The sequence below is a fragment of the Oppia nitens genome, unplaced genomic scaffold (assembly GCF_028296485.1).
Source record: "Oppia nitens isolate AA-2021 unplaced genomic scaffold, nextdenovo-longstitch-racon4-pilon3 scaffold15_pilon_pilon_pilon, whole genome shotgun sequence".
NCBI lineage: Eukaryota > Metazoa > Arthropoda > Arachnida > Sarcoptiformes > Oppiidae > Oppia > Oppia nitens.
Genome location: NW_026533194.1, coordinates 2,272,068 through 2,298,797, shown reverse-complemented (window position 1 = coordinate 2,298,797; position 26,730 = coordinate 2,272,068). Strand labels below are relative to the sequence as shown.

The following is a 26,730-nucleotide window of genomic DNA, read 5'->3' as shown; positions in this document are numbered from 1 at the left end:
TAATTATTAGATATAAAAACAATTAAAATAAAATCGATAATATAACAGAAAAATATAATAACTTAACAAAAAATATTTTTGCAAAATATTTATTTATTTTTTATCAAGTTTTAACTACTATTTAATAATTGTTTTTTATATAAAACAATAATTAAACTAAGAAAACAATTATTATTATTATTAAAAAAAATATTGTTTACAATTTTTATATATAAATCAATTTATTGTATAAATTATTATTTAATTAAAATCAATATTATTTTTTTAAATAAGTTTTTTTTAAATAAAATTTTTATTATATTTTTCAATATTTATAATTATTAATAGAATTTATTAATTTGTATATTTTGTTTAATTATACAACTTTTTGATTATTATAAATAGTAATTTTTTAAAAATAAAATTTGATTAATTTATTAATTTTTTGTTTTTTTTAAAATTGTATTTGATATAAAAAATATATAATAATAATAATTTGAATTTATTATAAAATAGTATTATTTATCACAAAATATATTATTAGCAAAAAAAATGATCAACAACAATTAAAATATATTACATTATAATTTATTCAATTTAATACATTATTAACTATATAAAATAATGTTATTAAAATATTAAGTTAAAAATTAATAATAATCGTATACATCCTAGGTAAATAAAAAATATTAATTAATAAAAAAAATTAGTACAATATATATATTTATCTTTATATATATATAATTTAACAATAATAATTTAGCTTTAGCATTAATACTCTATTATAAAAACACTTAAATTAAATAATATAATAGTAATATTATTATTATTATTTTATTATAAATATAATTTCATATATTTTCTAATTAATTAAGCTATTTATATTTAATTTATTTTATTAGGAGTTTTTACATTAAGCCTGTTGTAAACATAAATATATTTAATTTAAATCTAGATTTTGATTAAAATTATATCTAATATTGAATTATATGTTATAATTAAAAAAATAAAGCTAAATAAATAATATATATAAAAAAGATTATATTAATTTAAATATTATCAATTATTTATATAGCTATTAAGTTTTATTAATATTAAAGTTAATATTTTAGCATTTGATTCAAATCGGACATTAGTATTGGTATCGTAGCTAAAATATATTGAACTAATCTTCCCATGATTAATATTAGAAAACCACCTAGACACATTAGTTGATTAACATAAATTGATTAGGCTTACTTTGATTAATAAAGTAATTTTTAAAATAAACGTTTAAAATAAAGTTAATTTGATTATTAAGTAATCTAAAAATTGATTGAGTTTAATTTGACCATTATAATTAAATACGATATCATTTAGTTTATTTAGCTATAAAATTATGTTGTTTTAAGCTAAATATTTTATATTAATTAATTTTTATTACTTTCAATTATAGCAAAAACTATAAGAAATGATATAATTTTTATTTTACTTAAAACTTTAGTGAAAATTTACTTAAGCAATTTTTAATCAATTTATAATAGTAACAGAATTTTCGTCATAATTATTATTAATATTATTATTATTATTAGTAGTAGTAGTAGTAGTAGTTGTAGTAATAGTAGTAGTAATTTTATTATTGTTTATAATAATAAAATTTTCAATTTTATTAAATTTTAAACTAAAATAATTGCCAACAGTTTGATAACCGGTTTCAATGGCCATAACCAACGATAGGCCAAACCATAGGCTGACAATACTGGCCATTAGACACAGAAATTCGGTTAAATATAATTTCGGTGACTGTCTATAGTAAATGATCGGTAGCGACGGTAATAGTATCATAAAATTATTTAAACGATTTTTTGCTACACTAGTATTTGTATCAGTATTTGGTGGCCATTGACTAACTTGTAATTTATTAACCATAGTATAGTACTCTTGTCGACAATCGGGCGAATCTGTACACCAATCGTTGCATTTGGTATTAATTTCATCCATTATTGTGTAATTTTGTTGATATATATCAACAAATTTTCTATCAACTGACCGATTATAGGCTAAATAATCGCCCGATATGCTGCCCATTAACCGGGCCTGAGTTTCCGATCGTTTACAATCGGCTAGACATCCCTGATATGAATGATACGGTTGTCGACCACTACTACTAGCACTGGTCTGATAGTCCGTACACTGTGATCGATAAGGTCGTGGCAATAGTTGGACAATTGTTTGCTGATACTCGATGGCCGTCCAATTGTATCTCATGTCCAACAATGTAAACCCCGACTGACTGGAACTTTCCAATCGCCGATCACCCGGGTGTATGTGCAACGCTAGATCGGTATTGTCGCCCATCGATAGATTCAATAGTACTAATAAATATTCAAAATTTCTACGTTTAGCCCGATTGTTGCTAACAGTGTATCGGCTTTCCGGTTGACGGTAACCACCACTGTAACCAATGCCATAGCCGATGCCGCCACCGCCGTCGGCATTAAATTGTTGGCCCAAAAGTGTAAAACAATAATCACTAAAATCGATTGCATATGTAATTTCCGATATATCACTGCATAGGACTCCATGTTTATATGTATTATTATTATTTGATTTTTTATTTTGTTTTCTACTACTTTTACTACTAAAATATTCAGTTTCATCAACTAAACAGTTATTGTTAGCCATCGACAGCAGCTCCTGAGGTGTCCGAAGTTTTTCAAACTGTTCCCTAATTGTCATATTAGTATTGATCCAATGGTCCAAATTATTAACCATATTGTCTGATATTGATAGTCGTTGTCTAATAAATCCGATTTTATTCAAACATAGACTAATAGCTGGCAATCGTATCTGTGATTGCAATTCATAGTTAACATCGGTTATAATTTCATACATTAAATATAGATTAATCAATGATGTTAAGTGTATCAAACAGCCAATTGTGCATGATAATTTTATTAAATGATTAGGCTTAATATTTTTTAAATAAGTCAACATTTTTACTTAACAACGTAATACTGTATATACGTTATTAAGTAAAATTATAAAATAATAGTATCAACACTACAAGTATCAACAATTGTTTTATATATAAAAATTGTAAACAATATTTTTTTTATATAAATAATTATTAATTAAACCTAATTATTTTTCTTAGTTTAATTATTGTTTTATATAAAAAACTGTTATTAAATAGTAGTTAAAACTTGATAAATAAATAAATAAATATATTGCTTAAAATTTATTTGTTAAATTATTTTTATGCTACATTATCGATTTTATTTTAATTGTTTTTATATCTAATTATTACAAATTATATATATATATAATACTATATATATTATTTATAACTTTACTTATACTGTATATTATGTTGTATCTAAAATGTTGACTATCAGACTAAAAAGTATATTAAACATAAACATTTTATAAATTTATCATGCACAATTAGCTGTTTAATACATTTATATAATATTTTTTTTGCTTGTTTGCAATATATATATATTTTATTAAGTTTTAACTTTATAATAGTTTTTTATATAAAACAATAATTAACTAAGAAAACAATTATTATTATTATTATAAAAATTTAGGTTTAATTAATAATTATTAAAAAAAAATATTGTTTACAATTTTTATATATAAATCAATTTATTGTATAAACTATAATGTCATTAAAATCAATATAATTTTATATCAGCAAAATTTATTTTTTTTAATACAATATTTTCATTATTTTATTTTTCAATATTTATAATTATTAATAAAGTTTATTAATTTGTATATTTTATTTAGTAGTATTAGTAGAATATATTGACATTATATACTGTATGTGTAAATAAATTATATTTTTAAGTTTAATATTGTCAAAACTAAATATATTTTTATTAAAGTATACCAAAACATAAAATATTAACAAATAGTTATAAAATTAAATAAATAATTTTTTAGACAATTAATAAAATTTAGAAAATTTTTTGTTTGTTAATTAATTTTGTTTACATTTTTTGGTTTTCTCTTTAGTTTTATTCAAACATTGTTTATCATGAATACAATGTTTTATCGTAACAGTCAGACTTTATTTTTTCACAAAACATTTTTAATTGACCTAATTATAAATTATTATTTTTTTAAGTTATTTAAATGATTAAAATATTTATATTTTTTTTAATTAATTTATACAATTTATAGATATCTATAAATATACTATTTTCATGTCTATGTAGTTATAGATTTAATAATTATAGTTTAAATTAAAAAAAATACCTTGATTATTTTTTCGAATTATTTCAGCATAAGTTCTTTTCCGATTATTTTCTAAATTATACAACAACAAATATTATTTTAATATATAATTTAATATATTTATAAACAAAAATTAAAAATATAATCTATAAATCAAAAATAATAGAAAATAGATGCTTTAATGACTACTATCTTATATATATAAATTATTTTAATAAAAAATTTAAATCTATTTGAATAAATTAATTTCATCATAAATAATATAAAAAAAGATTAATAAAATTAAATATCACATTTAGTTCACAAACATATTATAAATATTGTAATTTATTTTGCTTTTATAAGTTTAAAACTATTTTTACAAAGCTATAATGTATTAGATATTAATACACTTAAAAAAAATGTTTTGTTAATAAAATTTATCAAAAAAAAATTAACTTACCTTTCTTTTCGTCAACATTTACAGATAATTCTAAAAGTTTAAAAAATAATATATATATATATAATATTTATGTCCATTTTTAATTACAAATATACTAATTATTTTTTTTATATATACTACATATATATATATATATATATATACAGTATATATTTATAATAATAAGTAATCAAAATTTTTTATCATATAAGTAATTATAAAAAAATTGTATCCTACCTATTAGGGAAAACAAAATAATGCCTAAAATAAAACAATAATATATTTGAGATTTTGACATTTTGGCTAAAAACTTGACAAATAAAATAAATTATTAGATTTATACGTATTATAAAAAAGCAAATGTTTTTTTATTTAATTAAATAATATGATTGCGTACATAAATTTTAATTAAAAATATATTTTAATAAAGGTATAGCAAACTAAATATTAATTAAATTATAAAAAATAATATTTGATTTTTCGTACTCCTAATAAATGTTTTTACTTATATGTAATTTTTATTATAAAAAATATATTAAACATCTGAATAATTAATTTTAAATATATATGTTTAATATATATATATATGTATAAATATATATATATATGTTTATTTATATACAACTATTTATTTATAACTATATTTATTATTTATAAATATATAAATACTGTATATTTAAAATTAACTATATTATCTCATTAATATTTTGTTAAATTTTAGTATAAATTAATTTTAAAAAAATAAAGTATTACTAAATTTAATTAATATGTATTTTATTGTTTTATATTATTGATATTTATGTCAATATAAATTATTAAAACACTAGATACAAATAATTTATCTATTAATATAACAATTATTTCATTGAAAAAAAATAATACATAATTATAGTTTATAGATTAATATTTTTCTTTTTACATCTAAATCAATTTACATATTTAATTTTTATTTAATAAAAAATGCTTAATAATATTGATTTCAAATAATTAAATTATTTTTTAATAATAATTGTATTAATTATTAATTATCATAAGAATATATTTTTTACATTACTAATAATTAATAGTACTTAAAACAAAACTAAAATTACAAAACATAATAATTTTTGATTATCAATAAAAAATAGAAACAGCAAAGAAATAGTTATAAAATAATAGAGAAATTTCTAGAAGTTTCTAAAAAAAGTTCTAGGGGATTGCCATGTTTATTTTGTTATTTGAATATTTTTTATTTTATTTTGTAATTTTTGTAATTTGAAAATTAAAATTAATTATATTTAAATATATTTAACTATAATATAATAAAATTATCAATAAAATAGTAATTCCAATAACCATAGATATGGGGATCCCATAGTATAACAGTAAAGTTATGTTTCTATAGAAATTTATTCATGAGAAATTTTCTAGAAACTTAATCAGGGAAATTTATTAGAAACTTTCTATTTGCCTTTCTCTACATATAAAACATAAATTAAAAAAATAACAATATTATAAAAACAATTAATTAACAAATATGACAATGTATTAATATTATCATGTAAATTTAGTTTTGTTTTAAGTACTATTAAATATTTATTATATATATATATATAATCATAATCAATACTTATGTAATTTATTAAATAAAAATTATATACAAATATGTTTACTATAATTTAATATACTGTATAAGAGCTAGTTGTATAATCTAGTATATATTTTAATAAAATGTTATCAATTATAAAATATATTAAGCCTAATCATTTAATAAAATTATCATGCAAAATTGGCTGTTTGATACATTTATCGTCATTGATTAGACTATATTTAATGTACGAAATTATAACTGATATAAACTATGAATGGAAATCATCGATACGATTGCCAGCAATTAGTTTATGTTTCAATAAATTAGAGTTTATTACAAACAGACAGTCTTTATATAACTATTACAACAACAACACCAACAACACGGCTGATGATAATCTTGAATTAGATTGGATTAACACAAATATGACTATTAGTCAACAGTATCAGTCATTGTTGATACCGGATAAGCTGATCAAAGATAAATGTTTTGTAGAAATGCCTGAATATTTTCATAGCCATCGACAAGAAAATCAAACAATATTTGGCACTTATTATAATTCGTACGCAAATCTAATCAGTTGTAATTATATATCCGATATAATCTATGCTATCGATTCAAATTATTATTGTATGACATTGTTTTTGGCAAACAGTTTGTCGATAATAGACGAACAATCAGATGATAGTCGTTATACTATTTCAAGTAAACCAACCAAACGTACAAATGCTGATTCAATGGTCTATATAATTGATTTATCGCTTGGAAACAGTACCGATCTATTGTTGAACATACATCACAATTATAGACGATTGGAAACACCTAAAAGCCCGGGCTATACAATGTTAGACTTGAAATACGATAGAACTTATGTAGAATATCAGCAAACAATTATCGAACTATTGCCCCGACCCTATCGTTCGCAATGCACTGACTATTCAAATAGACGAGACGGTGACGACGGCTACTATCATTCATATCAGGGATGTCTAGCCCAGTGTAAAATAAATAGGACTATAGTTGAATTTGGTGGCTATCCGTTTGATTATTTAGCCTACAATCGATCGATGGCCATCAATTTCCACAATGACTACCCTAACCGATGAGATTTACGTCTATTGTAACGATTGGTGTACCGAATCGCCTGATTGTCGCTACGATTTCTATACAATGGTTAATAGATTACAGGTCGGCCATCAATGGCAGTCGACAGTTAGTGTCGATAATCTAAATAAATCCAATAATAACGATAATAGGACTCAACAATTTATGGTAATGTTTCCATCGTTGCCAACTATAAACTATCGTCAATCGCCTAAACTATATCTAACAGAATTTCTGTGTCTAATGGCCAGTATATTGAGTCTATGGTTTGGCCTATCATTGATGCTTGTAATACATACCGGCTATCAAACTATATCAAAGTTGATTTATACTAATAATACTAATAATAAATTTATTATTAATAATAATTATAATAAGACTACTACTACTACTACTACTACTAATTATAATAATAATTATCATAAAAATTCAATTTCCACATTAATTTCTATCTAATGTTTTTATTTATTTTTTTTATTTATCATTATATAATACAAATAAACTTTTAATTTATTCATAAACTTTAATGATATTTTTTAATACATTTATCTAAAAAAAATATTGATAATAAATATCAATTATTTCTAATACAATAATATATAAAAATTAATTATTTTATTAATAATATATAGTTAATTATCAGTAATTTTTATTATTGCTATAATATATAGATTTTAGTTTTAAAATAATAAAAACAATTATATTTTATTATAAGTAAAATTGAAAGTAGTATTGATTTATTATTATTATTATCATTATTATTATTATTATTATTATTATTAAAACTATAAATATATAAAATACAATTATGAAAAATAATTAGTATTTAGTATTAATGTTTATATTTTAGTACAATATTAACTATTTTTCTATCATTTAAATACTGTATATATTTTTATCGATTCAATCTAAATATTTGATTTATAAGTCTATTACAACATTATACTATTATTGTAATATATTAAAACTAAAAAAAATATTAATGATTATATCATATTTAAAAGTTTTTTTATTTGCTAAAATTATCTTGTTACAAATAATTTATTATTATTTTTATTTTGTTTATTATTAGTATCAACTATATTTATAGTTGATATATGAATATTATTTTGATTATGATTACTAATATGATTATTAACAATGTTATTGAATATTATAAAATTATATTTATTGAACATGGTAAATTTATTTAGAAATTTTTGTAAATAATTTGAACAATAGATTAGCGAAAATCCAAAATAAAGACTGAATAGACTGCCGACCAGACAAAAGTACTCTTCAAACGATAGCTTATAGGATATCTCGTAATCGGTTTCCGGTTCACTCGGGAAACGGATATCGAAACCAAAACAACTATTATTTTTATTTTTATTATTAGTTGTCAAAACTTTTCTATGATTTATTGAATGATAATAATGGACACAATCGACAACTTTTGAACATTTATGATGACAATAATTGGTAATATTGTTAGCCATTGATCTGTTATTATGAAACGTATCGATATTCGTGTCTAATTTGCCATTACGTACGTAATATAAATTATCCAATGGATAACCACTGTATGTGCGTACAAATTGTCTAATCTGACACTCACATACGCATTGTACCATGGTAATTTTTTTTGTACAAATTGCCCGATCATTGCCATCAAATTTATACAATATTCGCGTACGTTTAAATTGCATATCATTTGAAACATACGTATCATTTTTATTGTTATTATTTTCAACGTACAATATGATTGCATTACTAATTTGCGTATTATAAACTATTTGTGCACGTGCATGAAATATTAGTAACAATTTTCTGATTTCACCTGGATCAGAATCTACTAGATAATTATTAAGCAAGGTAAAATGTAAAAAATGTTTGTACTGTGGATTATATTTGATAATATAATTTTCGCCTGGCTCATTATTCAATTGCGTAAATAATGTCCAACAAAATTTATGGCCATCAATCGATAGTTTCAAGTCAGCAATCTTATAACAATCAATTAGTTTATTATTTTTAATTACACTGCATCTAGTTAAGTTTTCAATTGGTTTTAACATGCTCAATTGTTTGCTAATAGACAATTGATTGAATTGTGTTAAATCAAATTGTTTACGCTGATGGCTACTATTGTTTGATATTTTATTGTTGAAAAATTTAGCTAGTTTATCATTGTTTAGTAAACTCAATTTATCCAGACAAATTGTAATTGCTGGCAATTTAAATATATGACTAGGACGAAATTTGACACTGGTACTATAATCGTAGCTAAAATATAGTGCACTTAATTTATACGATTGATACAATATAGCACTAATTAATAGCAAATTAATAATTAAAGTTAAAATATTAACATGCATAATTATGTTTTAGTTAAAAAGAGAAAAAAGTGATTGTAATTAATTAATTAATTATTGAAATAAAACTTTGATTTGCTAAACAACAAAGTAATTATAGTTTTAAATAACTAGTAATAAAATACTATTTATAAATAAATTATAATATCTATTAAACATATAATAATCAATCAATATGTTATATTTTTTTAATAAAATATTTTCTAACATTATATTTATATATTTTTTGTATTGTATATATATTTATATAAATTAATCATCATTATATTCAATAAAACTTAATTTATTATATTTTATATGACATTTGTCATTATTTAATTGATATATTAGTTTGTTGTTGTTATTACACAAAAGTTTATTTATTGTTAAACATATCTATTTACGAAAATAAAGTAATTTATCAATTGTTAAAATGAATAATATTTATTTAAATAGAAATTAAATATATTTTTAAAAGTTTCTACAGTAAACAAAAATTTAGTTATTTATTGATAGATAACTAATAAAATATTTTAAACTAAATAATATATTATAAGATTTTAATAACTTAAAAAATATACACATTAAACATTATAAACTTGTTTCTATTATAAATACAAAATTATCAAAAAAAAWAATAAATTAAAAAAATTAAATTTTTATTCTATTAATAAACAAAATATGTCAATAATTTAACTAGCTAATATTTATGTTTAACTAGATAATTATCATGTCGACTATTTGTCGAATCATAAGTAACATTAGTATTATTGTTAATTTTATTGTTAATTTTTAACGTATTAATAAATAGGGGTTTGTTTGTTTTCGTATCGTTTTGTTGGCTAAAATAATTGTAGACAATAGTCGATTGGCGTTGACATAACTGGCCAAACATGGTTATTGAAAAACCAAACCATATGGACAATATACTGGCCACTAGACATAGAAATTCATCGACAGTAGTTTTAGTCGATACCTCATAAATAACGTCAGGTTCGCGTGGAATGTCCACAAATAACGTCAAATTATCGGAATTATTGTTTAGTAGACCGACATCGCTAGGTTTAACAGTTAGTATATAATAATGACTGGAACATTGGCCATAATTTGAACAATAATCAATACATTGTTTACTTAAATAACCCAGATCAAATTCTAGGCTAAAATATTTTAGCAAATTATTTGTTTGATTATAGGCTAACAATAAATCTGGATATTTATTGTCGATGGGATACGTTTGCCAATATAGACAATTGGCAATACATTCGTCACGCGTATTAAATTTATTGCATTTTGTTTTTCTAAGATTTTTCATTAATACATTGTTTGTATGTTTCATTTGGACATAATTATATTCTAAGTCAATAATATTCATTGATTTTATGGTCAGGGTATTTAGTTTGATAAAAAATTTCGAATATGATAAACTAGTTATATATTGTTGCGGGTGATGCATAAACAATTTAATTGTACCTGGACCATCTAGCAATAGTACCTGTTTTGAAATATCTACTTGCAATAGCCATTGTCCATTTACAATATCTGGCGAATAAAATTGATCAGGCTCATTATCCAATTGGCTAAATGTTGTAAAACAATAGTTTTCTGAATCAATACTAACATTAAAATCGGACGTAATTGTGTGTGATTGCATCAAATCAATAAAATTACGATAGCTAACCACGTGATCCAATTGATACAACGATTCAAATTGTTGGCCAATTGTTAGATTTGAATTAAATTTATCCATGTCAAATATTTGATTATTATTTTTATTTAAACGATAGTATTGTTGACGTATGTCTGGTCTGATTAGTGTACGTTTATCCAGACATACGGTTACAGCTGGCAATGCTAGCCTCTCGGAGTATATCTTAACGTTTGTTGTGGTTTCGTATTGAAAGTATACGAAACTTATTGAATACAATTGATACAGACATCCACTGATACAAGTGATTATGATTATTATATTATAATAATTGAGTTTCATTTTTGTCAAAAAAAAATTAATTCAAATTTGTCAAATTATTATTGGATATTTTTAAACAAAAATAATATATTTTGAAAGTTTGTAGAAAAAGTAGTTTTTACTATTTTTTTTAATAGTTTTTACTATTTTTTAATAGTTTTTACTATTTTTTTAATAGTTTTTACTATTTTTTAATAGTTTTTACTATTTTTTTAATAGTTTTTATTATTTTTTAATAGTTTTTACTATTTATTTTAATAGTTTTTACTATTTTTTTAATAGTTTTTACTATTTTTTTAATAGTTTTTATTATTTTTTTAATAGTTTTTACTATTTATTTTAATAGTTTTTATTATTTTTTTAATAGTTTTTACTATTTATTTTAATAGTTTTTACTATTTATTTTAATAGTTTTTACTATTTTTTTAAATAGTTTTTATAGTTAATACTGTCTTATAGATTATATTGCATTTAAATGTTTATTTACTGTATTATTGAATTTATTTTTTTTATTAACATTATTTTTATGAAACTAAATTTTATGGTAAAAATAATTTATTAAATAATATGATTTATCTGTATCTTATATATAATTAATTTTCCTAACTAACTTTTTAATTAAAAACATTTTAATCAACTGTTGCATTTAAACATATAAAAAACAATATATTAATATATAAACACTATTATTTAAGTTTATTTAAAGTTATATAAATGTTATTAAAGTAAAATAATAAATGTTTATTATTATTAATAATAATATAAAAATCAATAGTAAATTTGATTTTTAGAGATAAAAATATAATAGTTTTTATATTATTTTATTAGTAAAAAACTACTATAAATAATTTAATTATACCAATAACAAAATTAATTATATTTGACATTTATTTTTGTTTATAAAAAATAGTGACTATAATTATCTTTATATTAAAAACAAAATAATCAATTTTTATGTTTTTTGTATTAGAAATAATTGTTATTAGTTATCAATTATTTTAGATAAGTTTATTAAATATGTTATACATTAGAGTTGTTAGTACTTTATTGATAAAAAAATATAATAATTTTTATTAAGTACATTATATTATTATTTTTCAAAATGTATAAAACTAAAAATATTTAAAATATAAATGTTTATACAGTATTTAAAATTTTTGAAAAAATTAATTATAAAATAAAATTTACAGTTGAAATAATTAAGATTAATATCATTTTTAATTAAATATGATCTATAAATAACATTTTAATATCAATTTTAAAACATACAAATAATTTTTGTCTCAATTTTTGTTATAATTTTTTTTAAGTAAATAACTATTAATAATATAAACTATATATAATATATTGATTTATTGTATGTAAAACTAAACGTTTAATAATGTTAGTTAGTATTAAAACTTTATGACAACAAAAATCAATAGGTTTTGTTACCACAACAATAATATTTATACATAATATTAATAAAAACAAAAAATAACATTTATTAAAAAATATTGTAGTTTACAAAACCTATTAAAAGAATAATATTTTTTTATTAATTAATAATAAATAATTTTTTTGAAAATTAAATACATTTTTTAATAATTAAAACAATTAGATTTATTAGTATTATTATTACAAAATAATTTTTAGTTTATTTTTTTGTAATATTATAAAATGCATTATGTATTTATAAATGTTATTTTAGTTTTCTTTTGTATTTGAAATAAATTATTGATTAGAAAATTGATTTTTGATTTTGATAATAATATAGTATTAAGTTTTTTAGTATTAAAGTACACCCTAGGTCACATTATTGTGTTATTAATTAGAAATAAATTATCTAATAATATATATATATATATATACTGTATATATATACAGGTATATATATATATATTTCAGAGAATTATTGCATGTATTTTTAAAAACATTTTTTTTAAAATTATAAATGATAAGAAAATAATGATAAAAATTATTTGATTAAAAAAATACAAAACTTATTATAAACCTGTTATAACTATTTTTTTAATAAAAAAAACTATTTAATAACTAAGTTATAATTTATAACTAAAATAAATTACAATTAATTTTTATTTATGTAAAATTAAATTTATTGAAACAAAAAATGTTATTATCATTCAATGTATATTTATTTAGTTTATTATTATTAGTTGTTTGTATACTACCGGTGCAACCAGTATTGCAGTCTAACAGCACACCCACCCATACCCACACCACTACCGCCACCAATGGTACCAATTGGATAGTATTAGTTGCCGGCAGTGCTGGTATTGCCAACTATGGTGACCAGGTATGCTCAACAATAAAAACAAACAAAATTAATTAATTAATTAACTAGGCTAATGTCTATCGTGCATATCACGCTGCACGCGCGCACGGTGTACCCGATAAAAATATTATCGTAATGTACACGGATGATATTGCCTATAATAAACAAAACCCGACACCCGGTATTGTAATCAATGAACCCAATGGTCCCGATGTCTATAATGGTGTACCCAAAGATTATATAGGCGATGATGTCAATCCTATTGTATGTATAAAAAATATATAGCAATTATACTATAGATGTACAGTATATATATATATATATATATATATATACTATATATATACTGTATATATACTGTATAAATACTGTATAAATACTGTATATATACTGTATATATAATATGTATATACTGTATATACACTGTATATATACTGTATAATATTATAATATTATTAATATTATTACATTATAATATACAGTGTATATACTATCAGCAAATTAACTATCTTATACTGGGAAAATGTTAATATCTTTTTAAATAATAGACGGATTTTGATAATGTTAGTTCTAAAATAAAGCTTAACTCCCCCGATTGATAAATCAATTAAAAAATATCAACTAAAAAATAGTTATTTATTTTTAAAATAATTTTAAGTAAAAAGTTGCGATTTCCAGCAAATTCTATGAAAAAGGTGAGAAATTAGAGGTGAATGTTATAGAATGTGATGACTTATTGACGTAATTCTATAAAGTTTTTTTTGTCAATTTTCAGTTTAATTTAAATTTATAGTAAATTTATAAAATATTTTGTAAAATTTTTTAATTGATTTATCAATCGGGGGAGTTAAGCTTTATTTTAAAACAAACATTATCAAAATCCGTCTATTATTTAAAAAGATATTAATATTTTCCCAGTATAAGATAGTTATTTTGCTGGGGGTATATGCTATGAAAAAACAGTGTCTAATAATTTAAATTAAAAAAAATATTATTACTAAGTAATATTTATTTTTTTTACAAGTTAATTTAATATATTGTATTATTTTTTATGTTTTTTTTAAATATAAATATTATTTATTAATTTTTAAAAAAATATATTTGTAGACATTTTTGGCACTACTGCGCGGCGATCGGACACTTGAACGCAATCATAAAAAAGTTGTCAAAAGCGGTCCAAACGATAACATTTTCATCTATTTTATTGACCATGGTAGTCCAGGTATTATTTATTTTATTTTTTATTAAATAAAAAAATTTAGCATTTTCTAATTATAAACTTTAAGCTAGCACAAAAAATTATCATTATTATTATTCTTATTAATTATATAGATGAGGTACGATTCCCACATGCAAAATTATTTGGCGCGGAATTAAATGCAGCCTTACGTGATTTATATGATCGAAAATTGTTCAATAAATTAGTATTCTATTTGGAATCATGCGAATCTGGTTAATAATTTTTTTAAAAATTTTTTAAATAATTTTTTAAAAAATAATTATTTTATATTAATTTTTTATAAAAATTAGGATCAATGTTTGAAAAATATTTGCCCAACAATATCAACATTTACGCTACTACAGCTGCCAATCCTAAAGAGCCTAGTATGTTTATGTATTGTGACGATAAAATTCGGCCATTTTGTCTAGGTAATATTTAAAAAAAAATTAAATACTATAATATAATATTTAATTATTATTAAATTTAATTTTTTAAAAAAATAAAATCTATCTAGGTTCATACTATAGTAATAGTTGGCTAGACAATTGGGAACATATGGACATCTATACGGAGACATTACAACAACAATATGATTATATACGCAGTCATACTAATAAATCGCATGTAATGCAATATGGCGATTTATCCATTGCTAAATTACCAGTATCATATTTTCTAGCTGGTCCAAAATAATATTTAGTCAGGTTGTTATTGAAAAAAATTAACAATGAAATTATACTAAGATTTTGAAAATAATTTTTAATAATAAATTAGTTGTGTGTTTAGTTGTAGTAATAAACTTATATATTTTTTTTGTTATTGATTTACAATATATACAGTATAATAGCTAAAAAAAATAATAAATAATTTTTAGATTTGATTAAACAAAAATTTATACAAAAAAATATTTATTTATTTTTGTTTGTTACATCAAATAAAAAAATTGTCTTTTATTATGATTATAAATAATATTATTTTAATTTAAAAAGTTTTTTCTGTATTATTATATAATAATAATTAAATTACTAGTGATTTTATTCATTGAAATCTAATAAGCATATTAATAAGTACATGGATAATTTAAATAACTATTATTAGGATTAGTATTATTTTTATTAATAATATTATTATTATTATTATTGGGATAGGTCCATTGTGCACCTGTATATCTAGATTTACTAACATTTTTCATATCGTAATTTTTAACAATTACACTATTATACTGACTATTATTAGTAGTATTATTATTATTTAAAACATTAATAACTGCTGGACTACTGCTAACCAAACATATGTTTGAATGGCAATATTTTTTGGCTAACTTTCCCAATAGACGGCTGAAAGCCATCAACGAAAAACCAAACCACATACTCAAGACTGACCCGATTAGGCACAGGTACTCTTCGGCCGACATTTTTACCGATATATCGTACAGTGTAGTGGGTTCGGCAGGAAATTCAATAACAAATACATAGTTATCCGGTTGCAATTGGCCGGGTAGATCAATTTTTTCCGTAATTGTCGACAATGTATAATACGTTGACTGACATTCCTGACGTTTATTACATTGACGATAGCACTGGTAGTCTATGGATCGATTGGTTAGACTGATAAATCTAGTTGTTTTATCACGATTATTATTATCATTATTATTATTATTATTAGGTGACGACAAATAATAGTTTCGATTATTTGGATAACGATTTGGATACCATTGACCATAGAATTGGATTTTACATTCAGCCCGACATTCGTCCATTGTTTGACCATTGAAACAATTGTTACGCCGATAGTGGAGCTGCGGCTGACGGATAACCGTTTTTTTGAAACGTACAAAACATACGTTACCATTACGTGTGTTAACAAATGCCGATCCCTTACGCATCTCTACGTAAACGGTTTCGTCCCACGCGTGCATAGTTAAGACAACATAGTTTGGTTGAATCATCGATTTGTTTAGGATATTAATTTTGGCCAAATAATTGATCTTAATATCACTGTCGTCAACAAAATACCTGTGCTCCATCTCCCTGTCCCATTGACTAAAATAGCTAACACAATAGCTTGCCTGGGTAATCGATTGTCTATATTTGGATATATTCCAGCATTGTCGATAATTGTTATCGTATGCATTATAGACCGTACAATCTACTAATTGATCTAGCTTAACTAATTGGCTAGCTTGATCATACATTGATTGATTATTGAATTGATTGAAATCAATAGGTTTCAATATAATACCCGTTTTACCGAAACATACGGTAATTGCCGGTAATATTTGAAAACGTTTGTCCTCATAGCGTACGTTAGTTGTTGTATCATAGGATAGATATATACGACTCATACGTACTGTTTGATAGATACAACCCGTTAGACATATTAGCTTTAGTAGCCATGTTTGGAGAAATATTTTCATAAAATGTTTAATTTTTTGCATTTTTTACAATTTTAAAAAAATTAATAATAATAATCAATGCATTAAATTTCTACTAAAAAACATATATATATATAAGTTATATACAGTATATATATTGTTGTTTAATATTTGCAATACAACAGCATTAATAATGTTCATAAAAAAACTATAAAAAAATTGATTGACATTTCTTTCATAATATATTTGACTATATTGATAATATATTTAACTATGAAATAAATATATATATATATATATATATATATATATATATATATATATATATATATATATATATATATATATATATATATATATATCTTAAGTAGTATTTAATTATAGACTAAAATAAATCATTGAAAAAATATTGTTAAATATTATACAATTTATTTATACAAAAAAATTTATTTCTATCTTATTAACTAAACATTTAAATTATAGTGCATTTAAAATGTTGTGTTAAAATATGTTATATATTGATATATTCAATATATAAATTATAATTCACAATAAAATTATTGTAGTATTTATTATAGTCAATATTTAATAAAATATTGTTTATCTATATTTTTATTATAATATACTATAATAAAAAAATACTATAATAATATTGTACAGTATATAATTTGCATATCAAATTTATTGAGAGTAAAGCAATTACTATACAATAATTTAGTTTTAAATAATATAATTCAATAATATAGCTTTAAGTTTAATAGCTTATTGTTTATTACTATTTTTTATTAAATATAAATTTTTACAGATATTACATAATTATATACTTAAACAATAATAAAAAAAATTAATAAAAATTAATTAGTTGATAATTTATTTTAAATAATAATTAAATCTATATTGTATTATTTAATAATAACATTTAAAAATCTAATAATTTCAAACATTTCAATAAACATTATTATAATTAAAATGATAAATAATTTTTTAACATTACAATTAAATATAGTTATTTTATTTTATTTTTATTTTTGATTAAAATTTTTCATGAAAATGATAATGGTGTTTTTCATTGTTAACTTGTTTAACAACTAGCAAATTTTGTTGCTGTTGTACACTAGGGTTGACAAAATACTGTCGATATTTAGCCAACAATTTATCCAAATAGTCGTTTAGTGCTATAACAGCAAAACCAAACCAAATGCTCAAAATCGATGCCATTAGACACAGATATTCTTCTAATGGCATCTTATAGTAGATTTCGTAGATAATTGTCGGTTCGGCCGGCAATAGTAGTAACAATATATACGTTTTTGGAGCTTGATCATTTTTACTATTACTATTATTATTTCGATTAATTGCCAACGACAATTTTTCCTTATAATAATCAAGCTTGTAGTACGTTTGTACACATTCAGCGTACTGATTGCACGCAAGTTGGCATCGATCGTTTTGTTGTTGTTGATGTTGATGTTGTTGTTGATGATGCTGTTGTTGTTGTTGTTTAGGTTGTTGTTGATAGCTAAATCTTAGCATGCTAGTTTTCGATTGATTTTCAATTTGCAGATCACCAGGTAGACTATTATGGTTGGTTATAAATTGATCAAGTTCACATTCCATTAGACATTGGTAACATGATTTACCTAATGGTCGAAAACATTTACGGCTACGCCTGGTATCGGTTATCAAATTTGTATACTGGACAATTGTCTTTTTGTAGATTAGCTGGCACAAATTACTCCCAACTGTATTCAACATGATAGCACCGGCACGTAGACGTTCATAGGCACGTTCTGTGGGCACGTGCATTGCCAATGACATACGATTGCCAACAATTAGTTTATCATCCAGGATATTTATACGGGCTAAATGATGTATCTTGGATCTATCATTATTGTCCCATGATGATTGATTAATAGTAGCATCATCATTACTATCACCATGGGCAAATAATGTCAGACAATAGGTTAGATTGCTTATTGATTTACGATATTGGGCAATTTGTTGACATTTATAACGATATTTTGTCATCGATATATGTGTTTGGCAATCGATAAACTGGTCATCCTGGATAAATCGGGAAAATTGTTCGCCAATTGTTAGCCTATTGAAATTATCATAATAATAATTATAATTATTATTATTAAATTCCGATAACTTGTTAATTAGTCCCCATTTTTGTATGCACAGTGTTAGAGCTGGCAACTCTACCGGTTGTTGGCCATCCTGGTTTTCTTGTTCGTATTTGACATTGGTAATTGTTTCGTAACGATAGTAGATAGTACTAAGCTGTACGGTTTGATATATAAAACCAGCCAGGCACAATAGTTGTATTATGTATAATTTTAAATTAATATTTTTTAATTTTAACATTTTTTTTTTGAAAAAAAACAAAATTTTGTTGTTAAATAATTTTTATAGTATTACAGTATATAATAATAAATACAGTATTTATTAATTAATAAAATAGTAATAAATTAAATTTTCTATTATTATTATTGTTAATACGTATATACAGTATATATAATTTATAGATATTTTTTTATTTTTTGAAACTAATAATTAATAATACATGATATTAAAACAATTGTTAAGAAATAATTTTATTATTTATTTATTTATTATTATTTTAAAAACAATATAATAACTGTGAAAAATTACATATGTTTAACTAACATAATGTGTCTAATTATGTAAATTATAATAAATAAATAATAAAAACAAAAACAAAATAAAAAGTTTTATTATATTTACTAACTTTTGTTTTGTGTAGTGTTTTTATTATATATAATTATCAAATCAATATTATGAGTTTATTTTTATTGAATTTAAAAAAAAAAAATTTTATAGAAAAAAATCTAAATATAAAAATTGTCATTTTATTTGATAAATTGATTAATTGATTATGTTATGCTAGTAAACAAATTAGACTATTATTATTATTATTATTATTATACTGCTTAGTAAAATATTATTTTATTAAAATTGATTGATGATTTTGAAAGTTAATAATAAATAAAAAATCAATATAAATACTAATATTTTATTTTTTATTTTTTTGATTAATAATAATTAAAAAATTTGTTGATCATTCAATATTTAAGATTTTTTTTTGTAAACAATTTTATTAAATAATAATAATATTACTGTATTTGTTTGAAAAAAAATTAATTAATAATCAGTATTTTTTATATTTTATAAAATTAATATTAAATTACTAAATAATAAAACAATGTACTGTATATTGAATAAAATATTTTATTTTAATTGTATTATAATATAAGTAACTAATTATTTAAAGTTTAGTCAATACAACAACAAAAAATAAAATTTAATTTTTGTATTATTATAATACTAAAAAAAATAAATAAATAAATAAACTAATAATTATTAGATTAATATTTAAATCCAAACTTTTGTTTAGCATCATAATCATTATGGCTAATAAAAATTGAATTTGATTGATGATGATAATGTTTATGTTGATTAAAATTATTAGTATTATTTTGTACAACAATTAAATTATTTTGTAAACTAGGGTTGCAAAAATAATGTTGAAATTTTTTTAAAAATTTATCCAAATAATCGTTTAGTGTAATAACAGCAAAACCAAACCATATGCTCAAAATCGATGCCATTAGACATAAATATTCTTCTAATTGCATCTTATAGTAGATTTCGTAGATAATTGTCGGTTCGGCCGGTAATAGTAATAATAATACAAAATTATTTCTAACTTTATCATTTGAATTGATCAAGGACATTTGTTCCTTATAATAATCTAGTTTGTAGTACGTTTGTACACATTCAGCGTATTGAGAGCACGCAAGTTGACATCGATCGTAGATTAATCTACTATTTGATGTATTATTATTATTATTATTATCGGGTTGACTAAATCTAAGCTTGCTAGTTTTCGGTTGATTTTCAATTTGTATTTGAGCAGGCAAACTATTATGGTGGCCTATAAATTGATCAAGTTCACATTCCATTAGACATTGGTAACGTGATTTGCCCAATGGTCGAAAACATTGACGGCTACGCCTGGAATCGGTTATCAAATTTGTATATTGGACAATTGTTTTTTTGTAGACTATCTGGCACAAATTACTGCCGATTGTATTCAACATAACAGCACCAGCGTGCACACGTTCATAGGCACGTTCAGTGGGCGCGTGCATTGCCAGTGACATACGATTGGCTACAATTAGTTTATTATTCATAATATTTATTGAAGCTAAATGATGTATTTTAGAATTATCATTATCATCATTATTATCATCAAGCAACATTGATCGATTAATACGATTTTGATCATGGGCAAATAATGTTAGACAATAGGTTAAATCGCTTATCGATCGACGATATTCGGCTAATTGTTGACATTTATATCGATATTTAGCCATCGATACATGTGTACGGCAATCGATAAGCTGGTCATCCTGAATAAATCGGGCAAATTGTTCAGCAATTGTCAATCGATTGAAATTAGCGTAAATATTGTTGTTGTTGTTGTTGTTTGAATTGGTTTGGTTTTTGTTAAATGTTTGCTTGTTAATTAATCCCCATTTTTGTAGGCAAAATGTAAAAGCTGGAAACTCTATTTGGCTTTCATGTTGGTATTTGACATTGGTGATAGTTTCGTAGCGATAATATAGGCTACTAATCTGTACGGTTTGATATAGAAATCCGATCAGGCACAATAGTTGTACGATGTGCAATTTTAAATTAAATTTTTTCATTAATTTTAACATTACTTTAGATTATTAATATATTAATAATAATTTAAAGATAAATAAAATAGAACTGATAATTTTATTTTTGAATAGATTTTTGAATTTGTGTTTTATCTAATTTTTAATAGTTATTATTTTAATCAGCCATAACAATTTTTATTATCAAGCTAACTTTTTAATATTTATTTTAATAATAAAAAGATTTAAAAATTTATTTAAATATACTAAACAACTACAATATAATATATATATTATATATATATACTGTATATATATATATATATTATTTAACTGAGACATTTTACATATGTCTATCTATAATTTTAATTATTAGTTATCATTAAGTTTATTGTTTTTTCAAACATGACTATTTAATCAATATTTAGATAATAATTTTTTTTTGTATATTATTTTAGCTTAAAATTTATGTATATATTTATTATTTAACATTAATTAGTTGATTATTGATTAATTTATTTCAAGTAGTAAACAAATTGATTAATATTTTTTATATATATATATAAATAATTAATAATTTCATATTAAATAAAATATATAAATTGATTAATAATATAATTTATAAAATTTAGTTTATAAACAACAACAAAAAATAATCAATATATTCAATATAGTATACAATATAAATTACTAAATTATGTTATATAAACCAAATTTATTTATTAAATCTAATATAATAAAAATAATAAAAAAATAACATAATTTTATAATTATAAAAAAGATTTTAACTAAATAAACATTTTTAATTTTAATTAATATGAAATATTTAAAATGTAATAAAAAAATAATAGACATAATATAACTTTATGATTTTTAAACAATAAACTTAAAAATCTAGCAAACTAAAAATCAGTTTTAATTATTAAAAATATAAAAATTTTTAAAAACAATAATAACTAAACGCTATCTTTTAAATATAAACAATTAATATTTATTAAATACTAATTATATGTATAAAATTTTAACATTTTATTAATTAATTTGTTATCAAATGTGACTATTCGTGTTATCAAAATTACTTGAATAAATATATCAAAAATAAAATATACTAATAATTATTTTAAAAATTAAAAGATATTAGTTTGTTAAATTACAAATATAATTTCTAATACTATATATATAGTTTTAGATATACAGGAAATAAAATAAGTATTTTATTAATAATTAGGTGAATAAATTAATTAATAAAATATAACAATATTATTATTATTATTTTTAAAAAATTGTGATTTTAATCAAATTGTTTGGCAAATATTGCAAAGTAAAGTAAATATTTTTGTAAAAATGGATAAAAATTGTAAATATTAATAATAATAATAATGTTTTTTGTTGTCAAGTAAATTAATAGATTAAATATTTTTATTAATATAATATATTTTATTTTAATTATTTTTTTTAGGTTTTTTCCACTTGAAAATCTAGTTTATATATGTATCTCTCTCTCTCTCTCTCTCTCTCTCTCTCTCTCTCTCTCTCTAAATAAATAATTAATTAATTAAAAAACTTTTAGATGACTAAAATATAACATAAAATATTTATTATTAGTTATTTATAACATTTATTTATTTGCACTGATTATTAAAATCAATATAAAAATAATATATTAATATAATTTGAAAAATAAAATTTTAATACAGTATATATTTAATATATAATATATATTTACATTTTTAAAAAAATAATAAATCAATTTTTTCTAAAATAGTTATTACAGTTTTTTTCGTGTAAATTGTTTTTTTTTGTTGAAAATACACTTTTAGTTTAAAAATAATTTTCTAAAAAATTATTAAAATAAATTTTTTAAGTAAAAAAATAATAATGTCATGTCGTTATCAAATAAAAACAATTACTATTTATCTGATACTAATCGCTGGCTTTACATATCAGACAATACGTATTAGTCGATTATATCTAGCATTCAATACGAAAACAGTTGTCTCCTATAGACCCGATCTAAGGGTTTCGTTGCCGGCACTGACCATATGTTTGAGTAAACTAAATGCTCTGAGACCGGAGCTCAGGGCTATCATTGACGACCGACCACCAAATAATCGCTATCAGTATATACTGGATCATACATTGGGCCAACAGTTTGATCAACTAGTCCGAGCACCCGATGATTTTCTATGTCCATACTGTTGTCGACTGTTCAAACCGATTGGCCTGAAATCAGTTAATAGTCTAGAATTTGTTAACTGTTCACAAGTATCACCCTATAGGCTATCCCTGAGCTCTGAATCCTATTGTATAACAATGTTTACACAATTAACGGCTAACGATACCAATGATAAGTATGTAATTATTTTACAGTACTATTGAAAACAATTATATTTATTTTTTTTTTAACAACTTTACCCAGATATCTACAAGATTACGATGTCTATACACGCAATGATGGCTACTATATGGCTAAACTACTGGTGCCCCAGGCCTACAACATTAGCTACCTGTTTGTACATTTGCACGAGCGCCGGGAGCTGCTATACAATCCACATCAGATTGGGTTTGAAATTGTCTACATTAACCAACAATCGGGGGATAGTAGTGGTGGTGGTAGTTATCGGACTGCATTGAAATACAGGAAAACTGTTACCAAACTATTACCCGCACCCTATCATACCGGGTGCCGGGATTATCAACGGGATTTGGGTTATCAATCACGTGTACACTGTATTAATCGATGCAAAATTCAACGTTATATTCAACTATACAATAGATACCCGGGTCATTATCTAGCATACAATATTGATAATAATAATAATAATAATAATAATACAATGGATCATGGTAATCTAACGTTTAACGTGAAACAACATGGTGAAATTAGTGATGTTAAATTACTGGAATATTGTCAAAATAATATTTGCGGTAATTTTCCCGATTGTCGCCGAACATTCTATGATATACAACAAATCAGATCCCTATCGCCCTATTCGTCCCGTTTTCACGAAATTAGTCTACTATTTCCGGGTCATCCAACTACCCGCTACGATCACTGGCCGGAAATCTATCTGGAAGAATACCTGTGCTATTTGGCCAGTTGTCTGGGTCTATGGTTTGGTTTTTCATTGATGCTTATGGGTACCTATTGTACGGATCGTTTATCTATGATTTATTTGAAATTATTTCCCGCTATTACTATTGCTGGCAAATCTAATAGTAATAATAATAATCATAATAATAATAATAATAATCGTAATATTAATCGTAAGTATTGAGAAAAAAATAATTAATTAAGTTATACATTAAGTATAATAACAATTATTTTTTTTGTTTATTTTTTGAAATATTATTATTATTGTTTTATTGTTTTTTATTTGTTGTTAATATCTAGTACATATTTTAGTGTTAATAAAATTATAAAATTTTTCAATTTCTAATAATTTGTTTTATTTAACTTAATTAAATTTAACAAAAATAAAATATTGTTAAAATATTTGGTGTGTTATTATACATTAATTGAATTTTACAACAACAAAAAATCACTATAAACTATGTTATAAATTAAATAAAATTTTATTATAAATATTTATTTTTTAATATAATGACTGTGTTTGGATATTTTAAAAATTTTATCATCATCATTATCATTCACTTGGATATGTGTTTTAATGAAAAATTTTTGTTTAATATTAAAATTAAAATTAAATTTGCGAAAATTTTGCAACAAAAATTTCTGCAACGATTGGCTAAACATCAGAAACGATACGCCAAAGTATAGACTCAGTAGACTACCTATAAGACAAACGTACTCTTCAAATGTTAGGCGCACTTGTATCTCGTATAGTGTGTCCGGTTCGCTGGGAAAGTCCAGATAAATCCAATACCATTCAGGATTTGGCGACAAATCGCTTATGGATTCTTTGGAATAACTGAGCGAATAGTACTGTTGTCGACACTCCACTACCAGCGAACACTGTTGTTCGCACCGGGAGTTTATCAATGAACGGTTAGTTTCGTTGGACATTAGCTGATGGCTAGTTAAATTTTCATCATGATCAATTGATTTACTTATATTATAATACCATAATAGTTCACTGGGATACGTATGATAAATCGATTGATACTGGTCAATTTGACATTCGTATATACACTGTTCACGTGTACGTAAATTGGTACATTGTCCAATGATCAGCTTGTTGATTACAGTCGATTTTTTGAAATGTACCAAGCATATATTTGAATTGGTAAAATTAACCAAAATCGACCCTGCCTTGTTTGCCTTATAGATACGCGTACGTGGTGCGTGCAAATGTACGTTAGCGTATTTAGCCGATATAAATCTATTATTTAATCGTAGTTTCAACATATTATAGGTACGTTTCAGATAAGTTTTAACTTGATAATTTTGACGATAATAATGACCGGGCCACTGGGCCATTACCGTTATGCATAAGCGTGTAGTAGTTATCGATAGTTTATATGTTGCCAATATTGCGCAATCAAAATACATACCCGCTCCCAATCGAATATCGATATTAGTTACTGAACATTGAAATAAATTATTC

At 22.0% G+C, this 26,730-nt stretch overlaps 1 protein-coding gene and 1 long non-coding RNA gene across 2 annotated transcripts; one reads left to right on the top strand and one right to left on the bottom strand.

Annotated features, from left to right (window-relative positions):
- Nucleotides 1–3,973: 3,973 nt before the first annotated feature.
- LOC128964006 (uncharacterized) lies at nucleotides 3,974–4,938 on the bottom strand. The gene is made up of 4 exons (XR_008484671.1): nucleotides 4,862–4,938; nucleotides 4,646–4,675; nucleotides 4,225–4,275; nucleotides 3,974–4,066 (listed from the first exon to the last, which is right to left on the bottom strand). It is a non-coding gene; the product is annotated as an uncharacterized LOC128964006 (long non-coding RNA).
- Nucleotides 4,939–7,364: 2,426 nt separating this feature from the next.
- On the top strand, nucleotides 7,365–15,790 carry LOC128963763 (legumain-like). The gene is made up of 7 exons (XM_054310284.1): nucleotides 7,365–7,564; nucleotides 13,743–13,896; nucleotides 13,945–14,139; nucleotides 14,983–15,097; nucleotides 15,208–15,327; nucleotides 15,406–15,525; nucleotides 15,612–15,790. The coding sequence occupies exons 1-7, from the start codon at nucleotides 7,365–7,367 to the stop codon at nucleotides 15,788–15,790; spliced, it is 1,083 nt and encodes a 360-aa protein (XP_054166259.1).
- Nucleotides 15,791–26,730: the final 10,940 nt, after the last annotated feature.